Genomic DNA, 20208 nt, shown 5'->3' with positions numbered 1-20208 from the left:
TTTCAAGGAATATGTGCCATGCATTTTTAAATGAAGCAATGATTTAATATTTCAGATTATTTTTATTTTAAACCCTTTTGTTGCGGAATCAAACATTTAAGAAAAGTACATACATCCTAAGTGTGCAGGTTCAAAAATTTTTATCACATTGAACACTTGTTGCAAGAAACAACATTGCCAGCAGTAGCCCAGAAGCCAACCCTCTGGGTCCTGGGTTCCAGCTTCCTCCTAAAATGATCGCTTAAGGAAGTTTAAGAGTACTCTTAGGGTAATCACTTCCTTGCCTGCTTTCCTCCACACTTTGTCTTCATTTGCTCAATTCCACCCTGTGAGATTAACCTGCGTGGTTTCATGTGGCTGTAGTTTGTTTACTTTTATTACCTTAGAGGTTTCCATTGCATGAATACAGCACAGTTTTTTTTTTTAATCCATTTTACTATTAATGGACATCTGTCTCTAGGTTTTGGCTATTGCCAATAGTGCTGCTGTGAACATTCTTTACTGGCATCCTCCAGCACAAGTGCAAACATCTTCAATAATTGAAATTAACAAAAGTTGAAACATTTTCCCAGTTTTGGTAGGAGTATTAGGATCTCACTGAAATATGATTTCCATGGGTTGAGGGCCTTTTCATGTTGATTGGCCAGTTGGATTTCCTCTTTGTAAAATGTTCAAATTTATTGCCATTTTGTTTCTGGATAGTCTTCTGTTTATTGAATATATTCCAAATACAAATATTCCTCCGTTGTGTGCTTTGCCTTTACACCATCATAATAATGCCTTTTAACAAACCGGTGTTCTTCATTTTAACATAGTCTAGTATATCAATATTTGCCTTTATTGTTAGCACTTTGTCCTGTTTAGGACATCTTTCCTACTCCTGGATTATCAGGGTACTTTCCTGTGTTATCTTCCCTCATTAGGCTCTCACGTTTAGGCTTTGAATCCACCTGGAATTGACTTTGAATATGGTATGAGGCAGGGGCCAAGCTTCATTGTTTGTCAAATTGCCCTAGCACCAGATTAATTTTTCACTTACATCAACAACACAATTGCTCTATTTTAAAAAATGATGGAAGCTTTTCTAAAGTCATTGAAACAGAACCCACCTCTTCTTAATCTGTAGGCAATTTGAGGATTTTTGTTGTTTTTGTTGGTAAAAGAAACCATTATAAAATACATTCATACTACTTTGTTTCACTTAAATGTTTGTGTCAGGATATTCTGATTTTATCATAAATGTTTAAATCAGTGGTGTAAGCATTCCTCAATTTTGAATCACTTTTTTATTAAATATGAATTTTAAAAAGCTAGAAAGATAATTTCAACATGTTTTACATGAAAAACTTCAAATATCTGGTCTTTACCTTCTTTCTGCTTTCACTTTTCCTATATTTTCTCAAATAAAAATAAGCAAATGAGTTTAAGAATGTTTATCTCCAGCCTGGCCTTCTCCCCTGTGAAGACTCCACATTTCTAATAGGTTATGCATATCCTCACACAGTGATCTAGTCCCTTAACTCAGTATGTTTAAATTTTTTTTAATGTTTGTTATTTATTTATGAGAGAGAGAGACAGAGAGAGAGACAGAGAGAGAGGGAGAGAGACACACGGAGCATGAGCAGGGGAGGGGCAGAGAGAAGGAGACACAGGATCTGAAGCAGGCTCCAGGCTCTGAGCTGTCAGCACAGAGCCTGATGCGGGGATCGAACTCACGAACCGCGAGACCATGACCTGAACTGAAGTTGGGCGCTCAACCGACTGAGTCACCCAGTGGCCTCTAAACTCAGTATGTTTAAAACAAAAAATTTCAGTTTCCCAAATGGAATAAGCGTCATCATCCTAGCCTCTCAGACCTTAAGACTTGGCTTCACTTTTTGACACTTTCTTTTTCCTGTCTTTTGGATCTAAAATGTCAGTTCTAATAATTCTAGTTAAAAACTTCAATGGGGCGCCTGGGTGGCGCAGTCGGTTAAGCGTCCGACTTCAGCCAGGTCACGATCTCGCGGTCCGTGAGTTCGAGCCCCGCGTCAGGCTCTGGGCTGATGGCTCGGAGCCTGGAGCCTGTTTCCGATTCTGTGTCTCCCTCTCTCTCTGCCCCTCCCCCGTTCATGCTCTGTGTCTCTCTGTCTCAAAAATAAATAAAACGTTAAATTAAAAAAAAAAAAAAACTTCAAAAGGCCTTTAATTTTTTTTCTTGATTCTCATTGCTCCCCTCTTAGTCCAGGGCCTTCCCCCATCATCTTTGGACCACTGATAAGGCCTCCACCTATCCCTCTGTCAAGCCGTCCTGCCCATCAATTAGCAAGGACATAATGGGTGCCTGATGTGTTAAAGAGATCATTCTGTCTGTTGTGGAGTACGCAGACAGTGGTATGTTCTGAAGTCCATTGTACGGGCTCACAGGAGCTGCTGGGGTGTCTTCTCCCAGCTCCACATTCAGTGATGTCACATTGTTAGCTGGAACTCAACAACGGTGGAAGTATTTACAACATGGGAATCATCAGATACTGTGAATCAAGGCTCATTCCCGGCCCACACCCATCAGAACCAATTGTCAAACATTTACCAGTATGTCATCAAAGAGATGAGTAAGACCCCTTCCTCCTTCAGGGAGCTCACAATCTAGCTGGGGAGACAATCTAGTGTCAAAAAGTGTCTACAAAGCTCAGTGAGGTCTTGATACAAAGAGAGGCGTACTCCAAATGCAACAGGGTAGGAGGGGTACCAGGGAAGGCTTCATGGTCAGCCCGGGATGTCACAGAGGATACTGGCAAACAAAAATGGTGGGGGGTGAAGGATGGGCAGGCTCAGGGAACAGAATAAGCATGGTTAGGAGGGGAGCAAGGCTTGCTGAAGAATATCAATAGTCCTGGGTGTACAGGGAGCCAGACAGGTGCAGTGTGGCTGGTTGAGGAGCCATGGACAATGAGGCTGGGTAGGGAGACTGTGGAAGGTGTAGACACTCTGGGTAGTGATATGCCACTCAAGACTTGGGGTGAGGAATACGCTTTGAGGTTCATCTGGGTTGCTTCTCTACAGCACCACTAGCAATGCTAATGTGCTAAAGACTCAAGATCATCCTCACACAATTGGCTTTGGGATAGACCACTGCGCCAGGGTTAAGTCATAAATTCTCACAATCTAACTATAAAGGAACCCAGCACCATAAAGAAGACATGAATAGAAAGGGAAATCCTTCATCTTACGATCATAAAGCCTAGAAATTATAAGGTAGTCAGTTTTTATATTGATAAACATTTTATTCTAATATTATAGTAATAATTCAAGTGCAATTTTCTTGGAAAAGTCAACTCTGTTAAAACAAAACTTGTTAAATATCTTTCATCAAACAGAAGCATATTCTTTTCAATCCCCACAGCAGTCAGAGCCCTGTAGCAGAGATAAGATTTCTTTTTTTTAAGCCTACTACATTTTGTTATTGCTAAAAAAAATCTGAATTAGTTGTCAAGGTCTCAGAAGCAGTGATTAATTAACTTTTGAAAGCTCTACCAGATACTCTGACATAAAATCATGAATCCAGATATCTGTGTCTGGCAATGATGTGTCCACTAAATAGACCACTACTTTCCGGTCCCAAGGGTTGGCGTTTTCTATAACTGTCTGAACCAGTGCCACCAGAGGTTTCTTCTCCACATGATTTCGAAATACCATCGAAGCCTCCTCAGACCACTGGTTGCACTTGACCCCTACGAGAAAGACAAGGAGTACAAGGATCAGTGAGTGTCGGATGCACCTTTCTTTGATCCATAATAATGGAAAACGGTTAGTTCCAAAGTAGCTGAAACGTACCAGGTTAGACTTGCCTAATTAAAAAACCAAACCAAAGAGTTACCCACCAATCTTAAAACAGTCCAGCTTATCATAGTTCTCCTATTGTGAATGGGGTTATTTCTGTAAACCTTCACCTACAGACACAAGTTTCATGGAGATTTACTGCTGTGTTATAAAATGAAGTTATAGGGGCACCTGGCTGGCTTAGTCAGAAGAGTGTGTGACTTCAGGGTCATGAGTTTGAGCCCCCCTTGAGGTGTAGACATTACTTAAATAAATTTTTTTTAATCTAAAAAAAAGTGAAGTTATAATAACTACTGCCCATTTCCCTATATAAAGTATAGGCAGATTTAAATGGATAATGGGGATACCCGAGGGGACTAAAATATCAACAGTATCTGTAACATTGTGTGTCAACTGCACTCAAATAAAATAAAATATCAATGATATCAGTGATACATCTCTTATTTACAGATTTTTTTCCCTGATGAACCAGATGTAGTGAAGGATGAGGAGAAGGAGAAAGAGAATTAATATACTTAGACTATACTGATTTTTAAAAATTATATATAATACCATGGCAAAAGCACTGGATTGAAAGTCTAGCGACCTAATTACCATTCCCAGCTCTTCCTCTGTCAAGTGGTATGGGATTTGGGCAAATCAACTGGTCTCTCAGGTCTCAGTCTATCAGAAAATAAACTGGTTGGACCAGATGAATTGTAAATCCCATGTGTTTCTAAAGTCCCTATGACTTTTGAGGGCTCAAGTTAGAGAATTCAAAATTAGATTTTAAAATGAAATTGAGAGAGTATGTGTTTTTCAGAAAATACTAGTAAACTAACATGAATTAAGTGCACATATACTAGATTCGAGAAACTATACACAGTGCCCCGTAGTGATGGGAGATCTGGGAGTTTCACACATCATTTAACAGACCTGCTATCCATATAGTGAGGTGGGCTAAGTTCTCTGAGAACAAGAGAAGCCTAGAGTAGTCCCCAGCCTGCTGTTTCCCGACCTTTAACAGCGATAGTTAACAGTACCTAACCCTCCTAGTGTGTGGGAGAAGTCAGTGAAATGGAGTGGCTGGTGGAGACCTTTGCCCATAGTAAGCCCCAGTGACTGTCAGCCAAGGTGCTGGCGATGGGGATGATGGTGCCATGCACTTGTTCCTCACAGAGACTCCCTCTCTGGACAGTTTGACTGTCATGCTTATGTTAGCAAGCATGTTAGCAAGATCTGAACATCCAAAAGTGAAAATTAAAAAAAAATGCAATCATTAAATCTGAAGAAACTATTTAGAGGTCTGAGTTCAAAGCAGATCAGTGGTAGACATGCTCGTCTGCAAAATGCTGTTTTTGGTTCATATCTAACTATCATGGGAGTTTCCTGTGAAATCTAGCAGGAGACACAAAGAAAGAAACTGAAAAATACTTCAAAATAACGGTATATATAGATATAGATATCTCCAACAAAAGCTGGTCAAAAATTAAAAGAAAAATATATATACACACTTCCTTTCGTTTCTGAGATCACTTCTGCTACTGTGCTGAATGGGTGGCACCATGTGGTCACGACCCCCCATATCCCAGCAGAGCAGGACACAGACAGTCCTAGATGGCTGGAGGTCTGCATCCCCCAGCCTTTTTCGCCCCCACGCCCTCTGCTAATGCTGCTGGACCTTTGCGCAAAGCTTTGCCTCAGTACATATGCTACGTACTGGGGGGATGCACAGAGGAGCCACCAGCATTTGCACTGCTGTCACAAAACTCTAACTGGACAGTATTTTAAAGAAGTGTCCCTGTATACCTGCTAATTTACATCCTCAGATTTTAATAATACTAGTCAATAGGGTGTATGAATGTAGTAAAATCACTTACTTGCATGCTGTTAATTACAATGCAACTGGAAACTCACCTGGCCATAAAAATGGTCATATTCTATGACCTAGGATGTTTTATAATTGTGGAAACCCATTATGCATTTGTATTATAATATATACAATAAGTTGTCAAATATTAGCTGAGCAATGTGCTCCTCCTATTGGTCGTTTATGTTGTTTCATTGTTTTTGTTTGTTTTGGCTAGTATACACAGCTGCAGGTTTTTTCCTAATACTACAATAAAAGTATAAATAACATAAATGCTTAACAAAAGGGAAATAATGATTAAATCAAATCTTTTGCAGCTATTAAAAATCATTACAGGGGTGCCTGGGTAGCTCAGTTGGTTGAACATCCAACTTTGGTTCAGGTCATGGTCTTGAGGTTCGTGAGTCTGAGCCCTGCATTGGACTCTATGCTGACAGCTCAGAGCCTGGAGCCTGCTTTGGATTCTGTGTCTCCCTCTCTTCCTGCCTCTCCCCCACTCATGCTCTGTCCCTCTCTCTCAAAAATAAATAAACATTTAAAAAAATCATTATGAAGACCATCAAACAAACACTCAAAAAGTAATTAGGAAAAAAAACGCTAAAAATGAAGAAAGCAGCATGCAAGACCATACCTTTCCTGACTACAGCTTTAGAAATATACTCATATGTGAGACCACAGACAGAGAGAAATACGGAAAAATAGAAACAGCAGATATAGTGGAAAGGCATGGCTGTGACAGATCATTACAAATTATTTCTATTATGGTCAGGAAGTTGTTTGGAAAAAAAAAAAAGTTAACTTAATAGGCCAGTGACTCTGTACTCCCTAAGTGCCCATGACAAAAGGACAATATAAACCATGTTGTGACTTGAGTTCAAGTTCCACAGAAATTACCTGCAAGTTGAGCTGTGACTGCTTGGAATGGCAGCTTTCTGAACATGTCCACTAACGGCTGTACTTTTCTTATGTTGACTAGCTCGTGCTTGCCGTAGTCCAGCTCATACACAGACACCAATCCATTGGTCAGGATTCCTTTTAAAAGCACCCTGTGCCACCTAGATGTGCATTGGATTAAAAAGGAAGAAAAAAAAACACACAAAGTTGACATATGCTTTAAGGGTAACAATTTATGATTAAAAAATTAATGCGAAAGATGTTTATCAAAATATAAAACTGTACTGTCATTGAGGTTTTAAAGAGATTGCTTCTTCTTACGCCAAAGGTTACTATTCTCTGCTTTGCCACCAGCTTACTTGGTGGTATTTCTTCGCTCAACACCCATTCACAGGCCTCATGGAGCTGCTACAGGAGACCGACACATAAACTAGCAACCACCACTAAGCAGAATCAAACAGATGGAGGCTGATCAGGACAAGGCAAGGAGATCCCTCCACTCTGACAGGGAGACAAAGGTCAGGTCTGGGACAGGGTATGTATGTAGAAGATGGGAAGAGGGAGTAACTGGAACCAGGCCAGGCTGAAGACATGCATGAGAAGAAAAAGCACAGAAGATTCTACAGGGCATGACAGCTGGGAGCAGAGCAAACACCACAGTAGAGCTAGAAGGCAGAATGTGTGAAGGAATGGAAAAGAAAACCAGATGGGGAAGAGAGTGTGGGAAGAGATTACAAAACATTTTGAATGCAAAGGTGGCAATTTTAGCTATGCCGAGTGAGGACATTAAAAAACAAAATAAAACAAAACACAAAGTCCAACCCACTGCCTAGAATAAAGAGCCTGGAAAAGATAGGAGAGTAGGGGGGAAGAAGAACATGGTTTCCGATCTGGAGTTCAAGGTGCCAGTCAGAAATTCACATGAATATGCTTTTCTCCTCCGGGCCTGCATTCATCATCATTACAATTAGAAAAGCTTAGACTTCAAAGTTAAGATATGAAGGACCATATTAAAGTCCTACAGTCTTCGGGTGCCTGGGTGGCTCAGTCAGTTAAGTGTCCAACTCTTGATTTCAATTCAGGTCATGATCTCACGGGTTCATGGGATCCAGCCCTAAGTTGGGCTCTGGCTCTGAGCTGACAGCACAGAGCTTGCTTTGGATTCTCTCTCTCTAAATAAATGAGTAAATAAACTTTAAAAAAAAAGTTCTTTAGTGTTAACTATGTGATTGAAGAGTATCATCACACTAAGGAAAGGAAGTTGTTTGTAACATCTAAAAGGTTAAGTGCCTATGGAGATAGCCTCTGCCCCTGCAAGGTATGAGTCAGGCTCTGCCATGGATGGTGGACTCAGCCATCCTCTGAAACAGATTTATTAGCTATAAGCCGCAAGCCCAGTGCAACAGCAGGCCTTTCACTGCAATACACTGCTGGGCTGGAAGCTGGCTAGGCTGGATGGATTCTCCAGCACACCGGTGGAGAATGGGTACAGGAAACCCACACCACTGCTATGGGGTAAACTATAGTAAGAAAGCTATGAAGAGGCCAACTTTGGACACTAGTGATTGGGGGTTTGGGGAGGAAACTCCAGAAACCTGTTTCTGAAGGCAGAAACAAGCCCAAAGTGCAGCAAGCGATAATCCATGAGTCACAACAGGGAGGCGCAAAAAGATATCACAGTAAGTATGTGAGTTTTGGGAACCAGCAGACTTAGGCTGGCATCCCCCCACCCCACCCCCAGGACATGTTCCAGCTATGTCACCTTGGGCTCCTATTAAACCTCTCTGAGCCTCAATTATCTCATGTGTAGTATTTAATTTTAACTCACTTGCAGAAATAATATATATAAAGTGCCTAGTACATTACTTGGCACACAATAGGTGCTTGGCAAATGGTAGCCGCCATCGTTATTATATAATAATTATGATAATTATTAAAATGAAGATAAGCTGTGTAAATATAAGCATGTCAGAGAAATTTTCATATGTGGAAATGCCAGTTTGGTGCAGGTTGTTAAATCTGTGTAGGTGCAAAAGGAGATAAAAATCATTTGGTTTCCACCTATAGCACTGTCTTTAAATTGTACAGGGCAAATGCTGGTGGTCTGTGTATAAATGCTGTTGGTTTTACTGTATAAATACAAGGTACAGAGCAGCGAGGGAAGAGCTACCAGAAGACTTACATGTCACATGTCATGCCCTTCGGTAGCTTTTAATTTTCAACACTAATAGCTTAAACTAAAGGTTTCTGTTTGGACCAGTTAACCGATTTCAGTGCAGGGCTGCTTGTGAATCATCTGGAGAGTTTGTGAAAAACACAGATTCTGAAGTTCCACTCCCAGAGACTCTGATTCAGGATGTCTGGGGTGAGGAAGGAGAATCTGCATTTTTAGTAAGTTTCCAGGTTATTCTTAGCCCACGTGGATTTGGAAACGGCTGCACTCAACAGTGTATCTGAAAATTCCTAAGTCTTAATTCACCAGAGTTGGGACCAGGGTTTTTAGTAAATAGTCCTGTGATACAGACAAGATGGAAACTCTAAACACTTTACACTGATTCAGTTCATGAAGTTTAAGAAAATATTGGACAATCTGTTCTTATATATATGAGACATCCTTGATTATCTAGAAAAAAATTAGCTGGTGAAAGTCCCAGCCCCAGAACAGGACTGTTGGACCCATGTTGGGGGAGGGCCGAGTCTGAAACACCACACTGAAGGTCTCCGGTTTGGGTTCTCCTGCCCCACAAAATTCTTGCCCTCAAGTAGGATCTCCCCACAGTTAATCACCATCAATCTGCCCTTCAGATTAATAGTTAACACTGGTTTTGTTTTAACTGTGATTAAATTATTCTGTGAAGAGTTCTCATGTAGGCAAATGATGTTCCTGTGTGGAATTAAACCCATGCATGCTTACAGTTGTAAATAACATGACATAGTAAAAATGGTTTTTTGAAAGTGAAAAGCTTGTGACATACAAGCTGAATCCTTTTTAAAATGAGAGCTATGATACTTTTCACTCTTAAGAATTAAAAATTGTTTTTTTTCTCTTACGGGAATAATAAAGTTTTCACAAATGTCTATGCTTGATATCTTGAGAACGAACCAAAGCATTTTATTAAAAAAATAATAAAATAAGCAGTTTGACCTTTTAAACTGAGTTCCGGGTGTGTGTGTGTGTGTGTGTGTGTGTGTGTGTGTGTGTGTGTGTTGTTGTGGGAGAACAGTTCTTTGTGTTTGTCATCATCAAATAAGCTTGGTCAGTTCCCCTAAGAAAGCTGGCAAAGGAGACGGGACGGGGCTAAGTTGTCCCTTTTTCCAGGGCTTTTGTGACCTTGTACTGTGTGGGGTGGAGTACTTGGGATTCACTGGGTTGGAACCAGAACATATTGGAGGGCTTGAAGGAGGATGTGATCCAAATGGGAAATGTGAAAAAACAGACCAAAGTGCTGCACCAGTGAGTCCCAGCTGGAGAAGTGCATTGCTGCACCATACAGAAGGTGGCACGGCCCTCCAGGAGCAAGTGACAACCTACCTCAAGAACCTTCTAATCCTTAAACAAGTAATTTTTCTTCTGGGAATCTCTCTCAGAAATAATCAGAGATGTGAACAGAGATTTATGTTCGATATTATCTAGAATAGTGAAAAATCTGGGAGAAAAAACTACATAACAAGAGAGAATGATAAGTAAATTATGATTTCTCTATATGATGGACTATTATTCAGCCTTAAAAATGTTTATGAAGAAGTTTTATCACATGGAAAAATGTTCACAGGATTATGTGAGGTGAAAAAAGTAGGTGTGGAATTGTATTTAATAATAATACTACACCAACTGTATGAGTATATGTAGAAACGAATGAGAAGAAATACATGAATAGTTTAACAAGGGTTCTGTCCGGTTGGACGATTTTCTTATATATTTTTGTATTTTTCTAAATCTTCTACAATAAGTATTTGTTTTTAAAATTGAAAAGTTGGGGCGCCTGGGTGGCTCAGTCGGTTGAGCATCCGACTTCAGCTCAGGTCACGATCTCGCGGTCCGTGAGTTCGAGCCCCGTGTCAGGCTCTGGGCTGATGGCTCAGAGCCTGGAGCCTGCTTCCGATTCTGTGTCTCCCTCTCTCTCTGTCCCTCCCCCATTCATGCTCTGTCTCTCTCTGTCTCAAAAATAAATAAACGTTAAAAAAAATTAAAAATAAATAAATAAATAAATAAATAAATAAAATTTAAAAGTTATTCAACCAAAAAGCCATTATTTCCTAAAGAAACAACAACGTTTTGTCTAATAGAAAAACAAAAACATTTAAACCTTCGTTTTAGATATTTAACAGAAATTTAATATATGGTGACTAGATATTTAGATAAATGACATCATGTCAAATATTAAAAGACTGCACAATTCATTAGTCTCGCTTCACATTCAAAATTTCCCTAAGTGCAGTTCAAAGTCCCCCTGCAGAGATTAAGGACTCTTGGTATCACTCCACACATTTTTCGTAGTCGGACCACACGCTCTGTCCAAGGACCTACTTGTTTTCCACTTTGGCAGCATACACTTGGTCTTTTTCCACGGCTACGTGGCGCTCCTCAGACACACTGTAATACAGAATCATCTCCTCCATCAGAACTTCCAGCTTATGTATCTCTTGCCATGGCTGGATGACGAAGTAGCCCGGGTGACAGGCCACAGGCACGTACACATCCATGTGCTCCCCCGGCTTCGACAAGTGGACGGGAGGGGGGAGTTCCTCTGTGGAGAAAGAGCCGGTGTGGTCCACCACGGACTTCTTGATGACGTCTGTCAGGCTCTTTCTCAGATTCTCTCCAGCGGTGCCTGGAATGGGGGTGCCACCGCCTTTGCTGTGGGGAGAGCTAGCTCCACTGGATATGGCACTCAAAAACACATCCTTCTGATGCTTCCACAGGTCTGCATTTGTAATCTGGCGATTAATACTGTGGTGAGGATCAGGGAAGTTCTTAGGGGTGAATAAATAAATGTGTGAGATCCCTCTGGTTTCGTCCACTTTTGTAACCTATGGAAAACACACAAGGCATTTCAAGGAATCCCAGTTCACCATAATATTAACCTTAAATATTAAAACACAGTATTTTACAAGGAACCCAACTTGCTAAAATTCATTTTATTGAAGGTAAGATAAATGATCTATCACAGCCACAGCAGTGAATAGGCTCTTAAGTCCAAGACGCCAGCAGCTGGCTTATGGAAACGAAAACTTTATTAACCTCTAAAAACCGAGGATAACTTAAAACTCACTAGAGGTCATTATCACTGAGATGGAGTCCGCATACCATTGGTAAAAACTCTTTTTATTGATGACATTTAAGAACACTCAAAGTAAAAGGAACAGTATGATGCACCCTCAAGGGCTCATCTCCCAGCTTCAACAATAAAAAATAATCACAAAAATGGCAAAAGTGTTCCATACGCATTCTACCTATGCTGGTGCACCCACACACTGGGAAGTGAAGGAGAAATCTTTGACAATTCACCATACCCTTGGGGACCTCGGCCTAAATGCCTTGTTTGGTCATAGTATCTACCCTCACCCTTTACCCCTTCCCCAGTTACATGGGAGGAACCTGGGGAGAAAAAGGAAAAAAGCTCCACTGAACAGGTCAAAACCACAGCTTTGCCCCTTCTGTCCAGGAGACCTCTGGCTACCTTTCTACCTCTTTCTGCCAGAGGGATGAGTGTTATATGGGAATGCCAGACACTGACGCCTGGGACTGGACAGCTGTGTGTCCCAAAGGACTGGCTGCCTGGTAATTCTTACCAGCTCCTCCGGTTTACCCTGGGAAGGACAAAAATGAGACACTTCCAGCCACACTGATCTCTTATCATAAAGGGCCGCAAAAGAAAGGCAGGAACAGAGGTCTCAGACAGGGAGACAAGGCAATCCATCTACAGTGATTTGCTTAAAAATATTTTTCCCAGCAAGATGGATCTATTTAAATTAATTAACATTTCAAAGTGCTAATGAATGAATGACTGCTAATTTATTTTGCTATTTATGATACAGAAGTACCATTTCAAAGATCAACCATTAAAAAATATTTTTATTGAGTACCCAATACTCTGGCTTTAAGAGCTTAAAACATAGTTGATAAAACAATATTCATTTATCATACGGCAATTGAAGAATATAAAATGGTAATTAAGTGTGTAATTGTATAAACATAGGAAAATCCCTGTGAACCAGAATAATTTGAAGATTTTCATGAAGATATTTCTCAAGGACATTTCACTGTTTAATGCTTATAGAAAATAGCATTGTTCATTAGTTAAACAAAAATATCTTATGTTTTTATACTTGGAAATAAAAATAATGTTTTTGATACAAAGATGCAAAAGTACAAAAAAATAGGAGCTAGTGAAATAAAACAGTTTAAACTTTTAACAGGCAGAAAACAAGATTATGATCAAATTATTTGCTTGTAATCTATTATACTTTTGAAAAAAAAAGAAACAGAAGATTTATTTGAATGACCTTTACAAACATTTATCAAGAGATATATGGTCCCTCTGTTGGGAATTTAATTCCTTATCATGGAGCAAAATAGGAGCAGAGAACTATCTCTGCTACCTTATTAATACTGGAAAAATTATATAAAGGGCTTAAAAATAATACTGGAGATACAGGATAAATTCTTAAATAAAAATCAAACCATGAAATATCTTATCATACATGTAACCAACCTCTTAACTACCAAAATGTGTCACATATGAAAGCATCAATTTATGGTAAGACAAAATTCTTTCACAAAAAAACAAATGAGCCCTTCTGGCTGACAGCTCCCTTTCCAAATGTATCAAGATAACTAACCTTAATGCTACAGTCCGAGCAATTCAAAACAGAATCTCTTAACCAAAGCACAGCATCTGGTGTCCACATGCCAATAGACTGTGGAAGATCTGCTAAGCAGCACTTTATAGCCTGGAAAGAAAACATGATGGAAAAGCAAACACACCATCTTAAAATAGGTACTTATAAGTAATGTCAATGTTATTTTCCTGTAAGTCGGACACGTTGCCAAGATAGAAAGCAAGCAACAGCAATAGCTAACAATGACAATCGGAGCTCTGGAGCTGGAGCGTGTGCTATGTTGCTGGCTCTATTTATATCGCCTCTATTGTCTTTACTCCTATTTGAGCAGGGCTTATACCAGGCAGTTCACATACTTATCCTACGATACCTCTGCAAGATGGGCCAGTGTTGTGACCTCATTGTACAGACAGTGAAATGGAATCCGAGAGACTTACGTGCATCAAGTCACAAAGTTGTGAAAAACAGTGAACAACCACATTTGGACCATTTCCAATTGTGTTACAAACTTGGACTTCTTTTGCTCATTATCAAGATCAAAACTGAGAGGGCATCTCACAACATGATTATAAATACATCCAAATCTCTTCCAGAAAATCTCTCAGGCTTGTAACATATAGTACCTGAGGTGGTATCACAATTATTTCTTGTAGAAACCGAGGGGGAATTTCCCTGAGTTCGGACACTTTTACGGATGTCACAGTACCAGAATCCAGGAATTGAACATCAAGAGCTCGACTGCTATGAACGTTTGTGATCTGCAATGAGACAAGTGTTGGCTAATTTATTAGCACATTCAAAAGGCCAAAACACTTCTGTGCGATTCTATTTTGTATAACTCTAAAATGCATATGAAAATCAACAAAGACTATCAGTGTTAATGAAGTTTTCTTAAAAATGTACCTATTTGCAATAGGTACTCTTTTAGAGCAGAACTGATGTCAACATCTAGTTGTTAAATCATTTAATCAATAGTAATCACCAAACTAATAATAATCAATAAAATCAAATAGGTAACGTTTACTATGCTTTCAACTCTAGGACACTACTGATTTATAAAACAATTTGAAACATCATTATATACTGTTGATTAAAGATGCCGTCTGTTCTCCAAAATATTAAAATGTGAGGGAAAAAACCCATTGTGTCTCAGCAATGAAGAAATAAAGAATACAAAGAATTCAGACACAGAAAATTTCTTGTAGTAGGTAAATACTATGTCTTTTTAAATCATAACCTATTGTGGCATTTTATAGTTTTGTCAGAAAGCCCAATGATAATTTTTATCATTTGTCCTAACTAAAACATTGAAACTCAAAAAGTCAGAAAGGTAAAATAAGCCAAATTAATAATTCAAAAATGGGAAAATTACATACAGGGTCAAAGTAATAATTACCTGTGATCAAATGGCAACATCACAATATTAAGATTCTGGGTGCACCTTTAAATGCCGTAAGTTCCCTTAATAAGCCATTGTGATATCTGCCGTCACTGAATATAGTTAACCTTAGCCAAAGATAGCCCCGTCACGATGGTTACCTGGGCAGGGACTTCGTGCCTACAACTGCTCTCACTGCCACCTTATGAAGGGCGGTGCTTTCAGTATGGTGACTGTTAAGAACTGAACTTCTCTTGGCATGGAAGTCAGATATACCAAAAGTAAAGCCTTTTTCTGTGGCCCCAGTAAATGCTTTATTAATATAACAGCATAATTCTTTAATCTCTTAAGATTATGATAGACACAAACAGTATTACAACAATATCCTAAAATGTATTTTATTCAAAATATGTTGGCATGGTTGGTATATACTGAATGCTTATTATGGCCAGGCATAACTGGGTAGAGACATATACTCCCCCATCTCAAAGAGCTCCTAGTCTCACAAGAGACGATGACACAAATAAATAATTAGGATATAAGGTAGTAGGGCAATAATAGAGTTATGCATGAGGTACTATGAGAACATAGAGAATGGGTACCTGACCCAGCCAGGAAGCAGATGTTAGGGCAAGCTTTCAGGAGGAGGGAATACCTAAAATTGATACTTTCCTTTAAAATGTACTTTTTTCTTCTTATGCTAGTAAAATGCCTTTATCATAGAAAATTTAGATACTTCAAAGAATGATATAAAAATCACTTATAATCTATAATCAATTGTAATTATCCTTGTAGTCTTTAATCCATACATTTATAAAGAATTAGATTTACAAAAACTAGAACATTATTTGTATATACTATTTCCTAATTGGCTACTTTTCACTAAGTGTCTCAAAAATATTTCATGTCATTAGTCTTCTATAACATTTTAATATTACATAATTGTATCATGCAGATACGTTATGACTTATCTAATAACCCCTTTGGCTTTATAATTTAAATTGTATAAATTTTTGCTCTTTTAAGAAATAATCATACTTACTGGGCATTTGTATTTCCTTTTTCATAAATTAAAATTTCACAAATGTCACAATTTCAGCTGGGCCTTACATGATGAATGGGAATAAACCAGGTTGGTAGGAGTCTAGTTAGGGGCTAATCCAAACATTTCAAACAGAGGGGGAAAAGGATGAGCAAGACATTTATATTTCTTATGTGTGGAAACTACAAGCATTTTGGTTATGCTGGGATGTAAAGAGAGAGGCAGGGCAAGGCAGGAGATGATGCTGAGAGAAAGGTAAAGGCAAGGTAAGGTCTTGGAGAGCCAGACATTATGTCTTAAAGAACCGGATTTACCCTGCAGATGAGAAGAAGCCAATGTCAAGTCTTGAGGAGAAGAATGAGATGGTTGGCTTTGTAAGAGGCCATGTATTTTTGGTGGTAAGACTGGGTGAGGGCTTTGAAATCAGACAGATTTGGTTTTAATCTCACTTCTCACTTTCTAGCTGAATGACTTTCCTCATCAATAAGAATGGGATCATAGGGTTTTGTGAAGATTAAGTCAGATCAGTCATGTTTATAAAAAAAAAAAACAAAAAACATTTTAGGACACCTGGGTGGCTCAGTTGGTTAAACGTCTGACTCTTGATTTTGGCTCCGGTCATGTTCTCACCATTCAAGGGATCAAGCCCCACATCACATTGGGGTCTGTGCTGACAGCACACAAAACCTGCCTAGAACTCTCTCTCTCTCTCCTCTTTCTCTGCCCTTCCCCATGCTCATGCGTGTGCTTTCCCTCTCTCTCCCTCTCTCTCTCTCTCAAAATAAATAAACTTAAAAAATAAATAAAAAACATAAATAAATAAATAAATAAAAATAAATTAAAAAAAAAACATTTCGTGTCTGGGAAATAGTAAGCCTCATTAAACATTGGAAGTATTATTGCTTGCTATTATTTACATTTTGGGTCACTCGCTCTAGTGGCATGGAGCTTGACTGGAGGAAGACAAGAGTAAAGACAGAGGAACCATAGTATTGCAGTGATCTAGGCAAGAAATGACAAAGATGCAAAATGTCACCGGGGCTGAGGAAGATTCAGGAATCCAAGATAACTCTTAAGAAGCAGCCTCAGTGGCTGCATGAAGAAAGATACCACCAAAATACAGATATAGGAGGAAGATAAGGATGGGAAAAGATAATTTTGGTTTCAGACATGCAAAGCTTGAGGACTATGCGAGATGGACAATTAGGCTGGCTTTTGCATAAATCTGAAGCTCATCGAGGGCTGGAAAACAAACTGGGGAGTCATGAGGACAGAGTTGGTAACTGAATCGATGAGACGGCATTGCCTAGAAGGATGCAGAGGCCTAGAAGAACAGTGAGCTGGGACAGGACTTGGGGGGCACTGACAGTGACACTGTGGAGTGTGGTGGGTGGGGGAGGTTGGGGTAAAAAACAGGAGAAGCAATCATTAGAACATCATGAGGAAAATTAGGAGGATTTGATACCATGGTAGCCTCTCTACAGCGAGAGGGGTACTTCAGGTTTCGACACTGTTAGTGTTAGATGCAGCCAAGAGGCCTGGTAAGACCTGGAAGACTCTAGCTGGATTGTGCAGCTGAGGTCCTGGTGCTCTGTTGGAGTACAGGCAGCAAACAGCCGTGGCTGAGAACTGGCTGGAAGGTGCCATAGAAAGCGAAGGCAGACCACTTGGGATGTGTTTGAAGGAAACAGGAAGAGTGATGACCACTGAGTAGAGTTGGCTGGATGTATGGAGTAAGTTCAGAAGGTATAGGCACTAAATTAAGCTTAGATGAGTTACAATGTCGGGAACAAACACATCATTTAAACACAGGATCTGCTTCTCATTAATCATTCTTTCTTCCTTAACTTTCTACGTATCACTAAGAGAACGAATACTTTTGCTACCTCCAAGGCAGACAACTCACAGTTTGATAGTAAAACAAAAATAATACTAGACATTTATCTCAAGTATTTGAGCATATGATGAAAAGGTATTTTGCCAAAAACGCATAACCTGATTCTACACATGAAGAAACTCAAGCAGTGACATAGTCTGCAAAATGCTGCTACTATTCAAAAGGTGAATAACAAAGAAAGCCAGAGCAATTGCCAGATTGGAGGAAACTAAGAAGGCATGACAATTAATTACAACTTGGGATCCTGGACCAGAAAGAAGATATTTGCAGGACAATCTGGGATGTCAACAGAGTCTGCAGATTAGTTAATAATATTGTATGAGTGTTGATTTGCTGGTTCTGATAATGGCTATGCCAAGATGTTAACAACTGGAGACAGTGGGTAAAAGGCATATGGGAACTCTTGGGACTATTTTTACAACTTTCTAAAAGTCTGAAATTATTTCAAATATGTGTGCATTTATACGTAATACACTAAACAGCACAGAACTTTAAAATTTTTAATTTTTAAAAATCTTTATTTATTTTTGAGAGAGAGACAGCGTGTGAGCAGGGGAGGAGCAGAGAGAGAGGGAGACACAGAATCTGAAGCAGGCTCCAGGCTCTGATCTGTCAGCACAGAGCCCGATGTGGGGCTCGAGCCCACAAACTGTGAGATCATGACCTGAGCTGAAGTCGGACACTCAACTGACTGAGCCACCCAGCTGCTCCTAAAATTTTTTTAAATGTTTATTTATATTATTTTTGAGAGAAAGATAGACAAAACGTGAGTGGGGGAGGGACAGAGAGGGAGACACAGAATCTGAAGCAGGCTCCAGGCTCTGAGCTGTCAGCACAGAGCCCAACGCAGGGCTCGAACCCACAAACCGTGAGATCATGAGCTGAGCTGAAGTCTGAAGCTTAACCAACTGAGCCACCCAGGTGTCCAATAAACAGCACAGAACTTTAAAATTCAAATGTCATGTTCTTTTGAATGAGTTATGTTTTTGAAGTTTATAACTAAACATACAACTCTTAGTCACATAACCCCCGCCCCACTGCTTAAAGTAGAGGTTCTTGCATCTAGATTAAGAACCTCTGAAACAAAGACAAAAAAGGAAAAAAAAAATCAAACCCAAGTTTGACACTTTAGCAATTGGGAAAACTAGATATCAAAAATAGAAGAAAGAAAGAAAAAAGGAAAGAAACAGCAACAACGAAAATCTAAAACCCACCTTTGAAAAACATATGAAAATATATGATAAAATATAACAAACCTCTTTTCAAATTTGTAACTGTGCTTGCAAGAAAATAAGATAATTATTAGAGACTGGAATTAGAGGAGCATGTAAACACTGAAGCCAAAGCTGTCCTCGGCAGGAAGGAAGATCTGAGACACCCCCCCAAACCCCTGCCAAGAAGTCAGAACTCTCAAAGGGCTACACCCTCAGCAGAATGGTGACTCTAGAGAACAATGAAGCAATATCTAGTGAAACTGAAGACAGGCATTCTCTCTACCCAGAAACTCCATTCCTTCCTACGTACCCTGGGAGATGTGCACAGGAAGGTTCATAAAAGGAGGTTCCATTTATAACAAAAAATTAGAAAAAATCTAAATACCGACGATCAGGGTGCTGGAGTGATAACGTTGGCACATTCGTACACCGTTAAATCAAACAGCAGTGAAAACAAATGAACGAGAGCTGCACACATCAACATGGATGAATCTCCCGCAGAATGAATAAAAAAACATATTTCAGAAGCATCAATACATTTTACCATTTACATATATTTTTTAAGCATTTGTGTTAGATTTTATTAAGTTTTACTATAAATATTCTATATACATTTTCATTTCTGTATTCCCACTACCTCTATATTAAAATATATAGATAGCAAAAGCTCGTACGTATAAATGCAAATACAGTGAAAGTATAAAAAGGCATAGGAATTAGAAACATTACACTCAGTGGGCAGTTCCCCTCCTCCAGAGTGGGAGTAGAAGAAATGGAGGCAGGCATAGAGCCTCAACCATGTTGGTCATGTTTTATTTCTCCCGTGGTGATGAATATGTGGGTACTTCTTCCATTTTTTAAAAAACTTGTTTGTATATCTGAAATATTTCACAATAAGCTTTAAAAAAGAAGTGACTGATTTTTACCTCTACTCGTAACCATTTTCCTTTGCAGTGGAAGAGGCAGACTTTCCCACAGAAGGGTAATGAAACGAAGTACTCGGAGGTCATGTGCTACAAAACAGAAATGCGTGACACTTTTATTACTCTTAGCAAGGAGCGTATTGCTACACCACCAGAAAAACATCACTGTGGCTCAGGCTCACTGGGGCACCCGTACTTCGCCAGGCTTCCCATGAGGAGTCTGCTGTAGTGCGTGTACGAGGGTGATGGGATTTCTACCTTATTTCTCAGACATTACTGATGGCATCTTCTACTCTCCCTCCTCACACATGGCCCATAAATCAGACCTGTTAAAATGTCTACAAACATA

General features: G+C 39.4%; 1 protein-coding gene and 1 long non-coding RNA gene across 6 annotated transcripts in view; both read right to left on the bottom strand.

Annotated features, from left to right (window-relative positions):
* Positions 1-42: 42 nt before the first annotated feature.
* Positions 43-2628, bottom strand: LOC128778617 (uncharacterized). The gene is made up of 2 exons (XR_008424257.1): positions 2173-2628; positions 43-1941 (listed from the first exon to the last, which is right to left on the bottom strand). It is a non-coding gene; the product is annotated as an uncharacterized LOC128778617 (long non-coding RNA).
* A 614-nt stretch (positions 2629-3242) lies between these two features.
* Positions 3243-20208, bottom strand: part of TDRD7 (tudor domain containing 7) — a 77285-nt gene continuing 60319 nt past the window's right edge. For all 5 annotated transcript variants that reach the window (XM_019454418.2, XM_019454417.2, XM_019454419.2 and 2 more), the window contains 6 exons: positions 19863-19949; positions 14029-14163; positions 13406-13516; positions 11091-11593; positions 6563-6723; positions 3243-3710 (listed from right to left, as the gene is read on the bottom strand). In XM_019454418.2, the coding sequence (XP_019309963.2) occupies positions 3490-3710; positions 6563-6723; positions 11091-11593; positions 13406-13516; positions 14029-14163; positions 19863-19949 (1218 nt within the window). In that variant the 3' untranslated portion in view covers positions 3243-3489. The remainder of the gene's footprint in view (positions 3711-6562; positions 6724-11090; positions 11594-13405; positions 13517-14028; positions 14164-19862; positions 19950-20208) is intronic.

This window comes from Panthera pardus, unplaced genomic scaffold (assembly GCF_024362965.1).
Source record: "Panthera pardus isolate Hobbes unplaced genomic scaffold, ASM2436296v1 HiC_scaffold_20, whole genome shotgun sequence".
NCBI classification, from domain to species: domain Eukaryota; kingdom Metazoa; phylum Chordata; class Mammalia; order Carnivora; family Felidae; genus Panthera; species Panthera pardus.
This window is presented reverse-complemented; position numbering and strand designations above follow the sequence as displayed.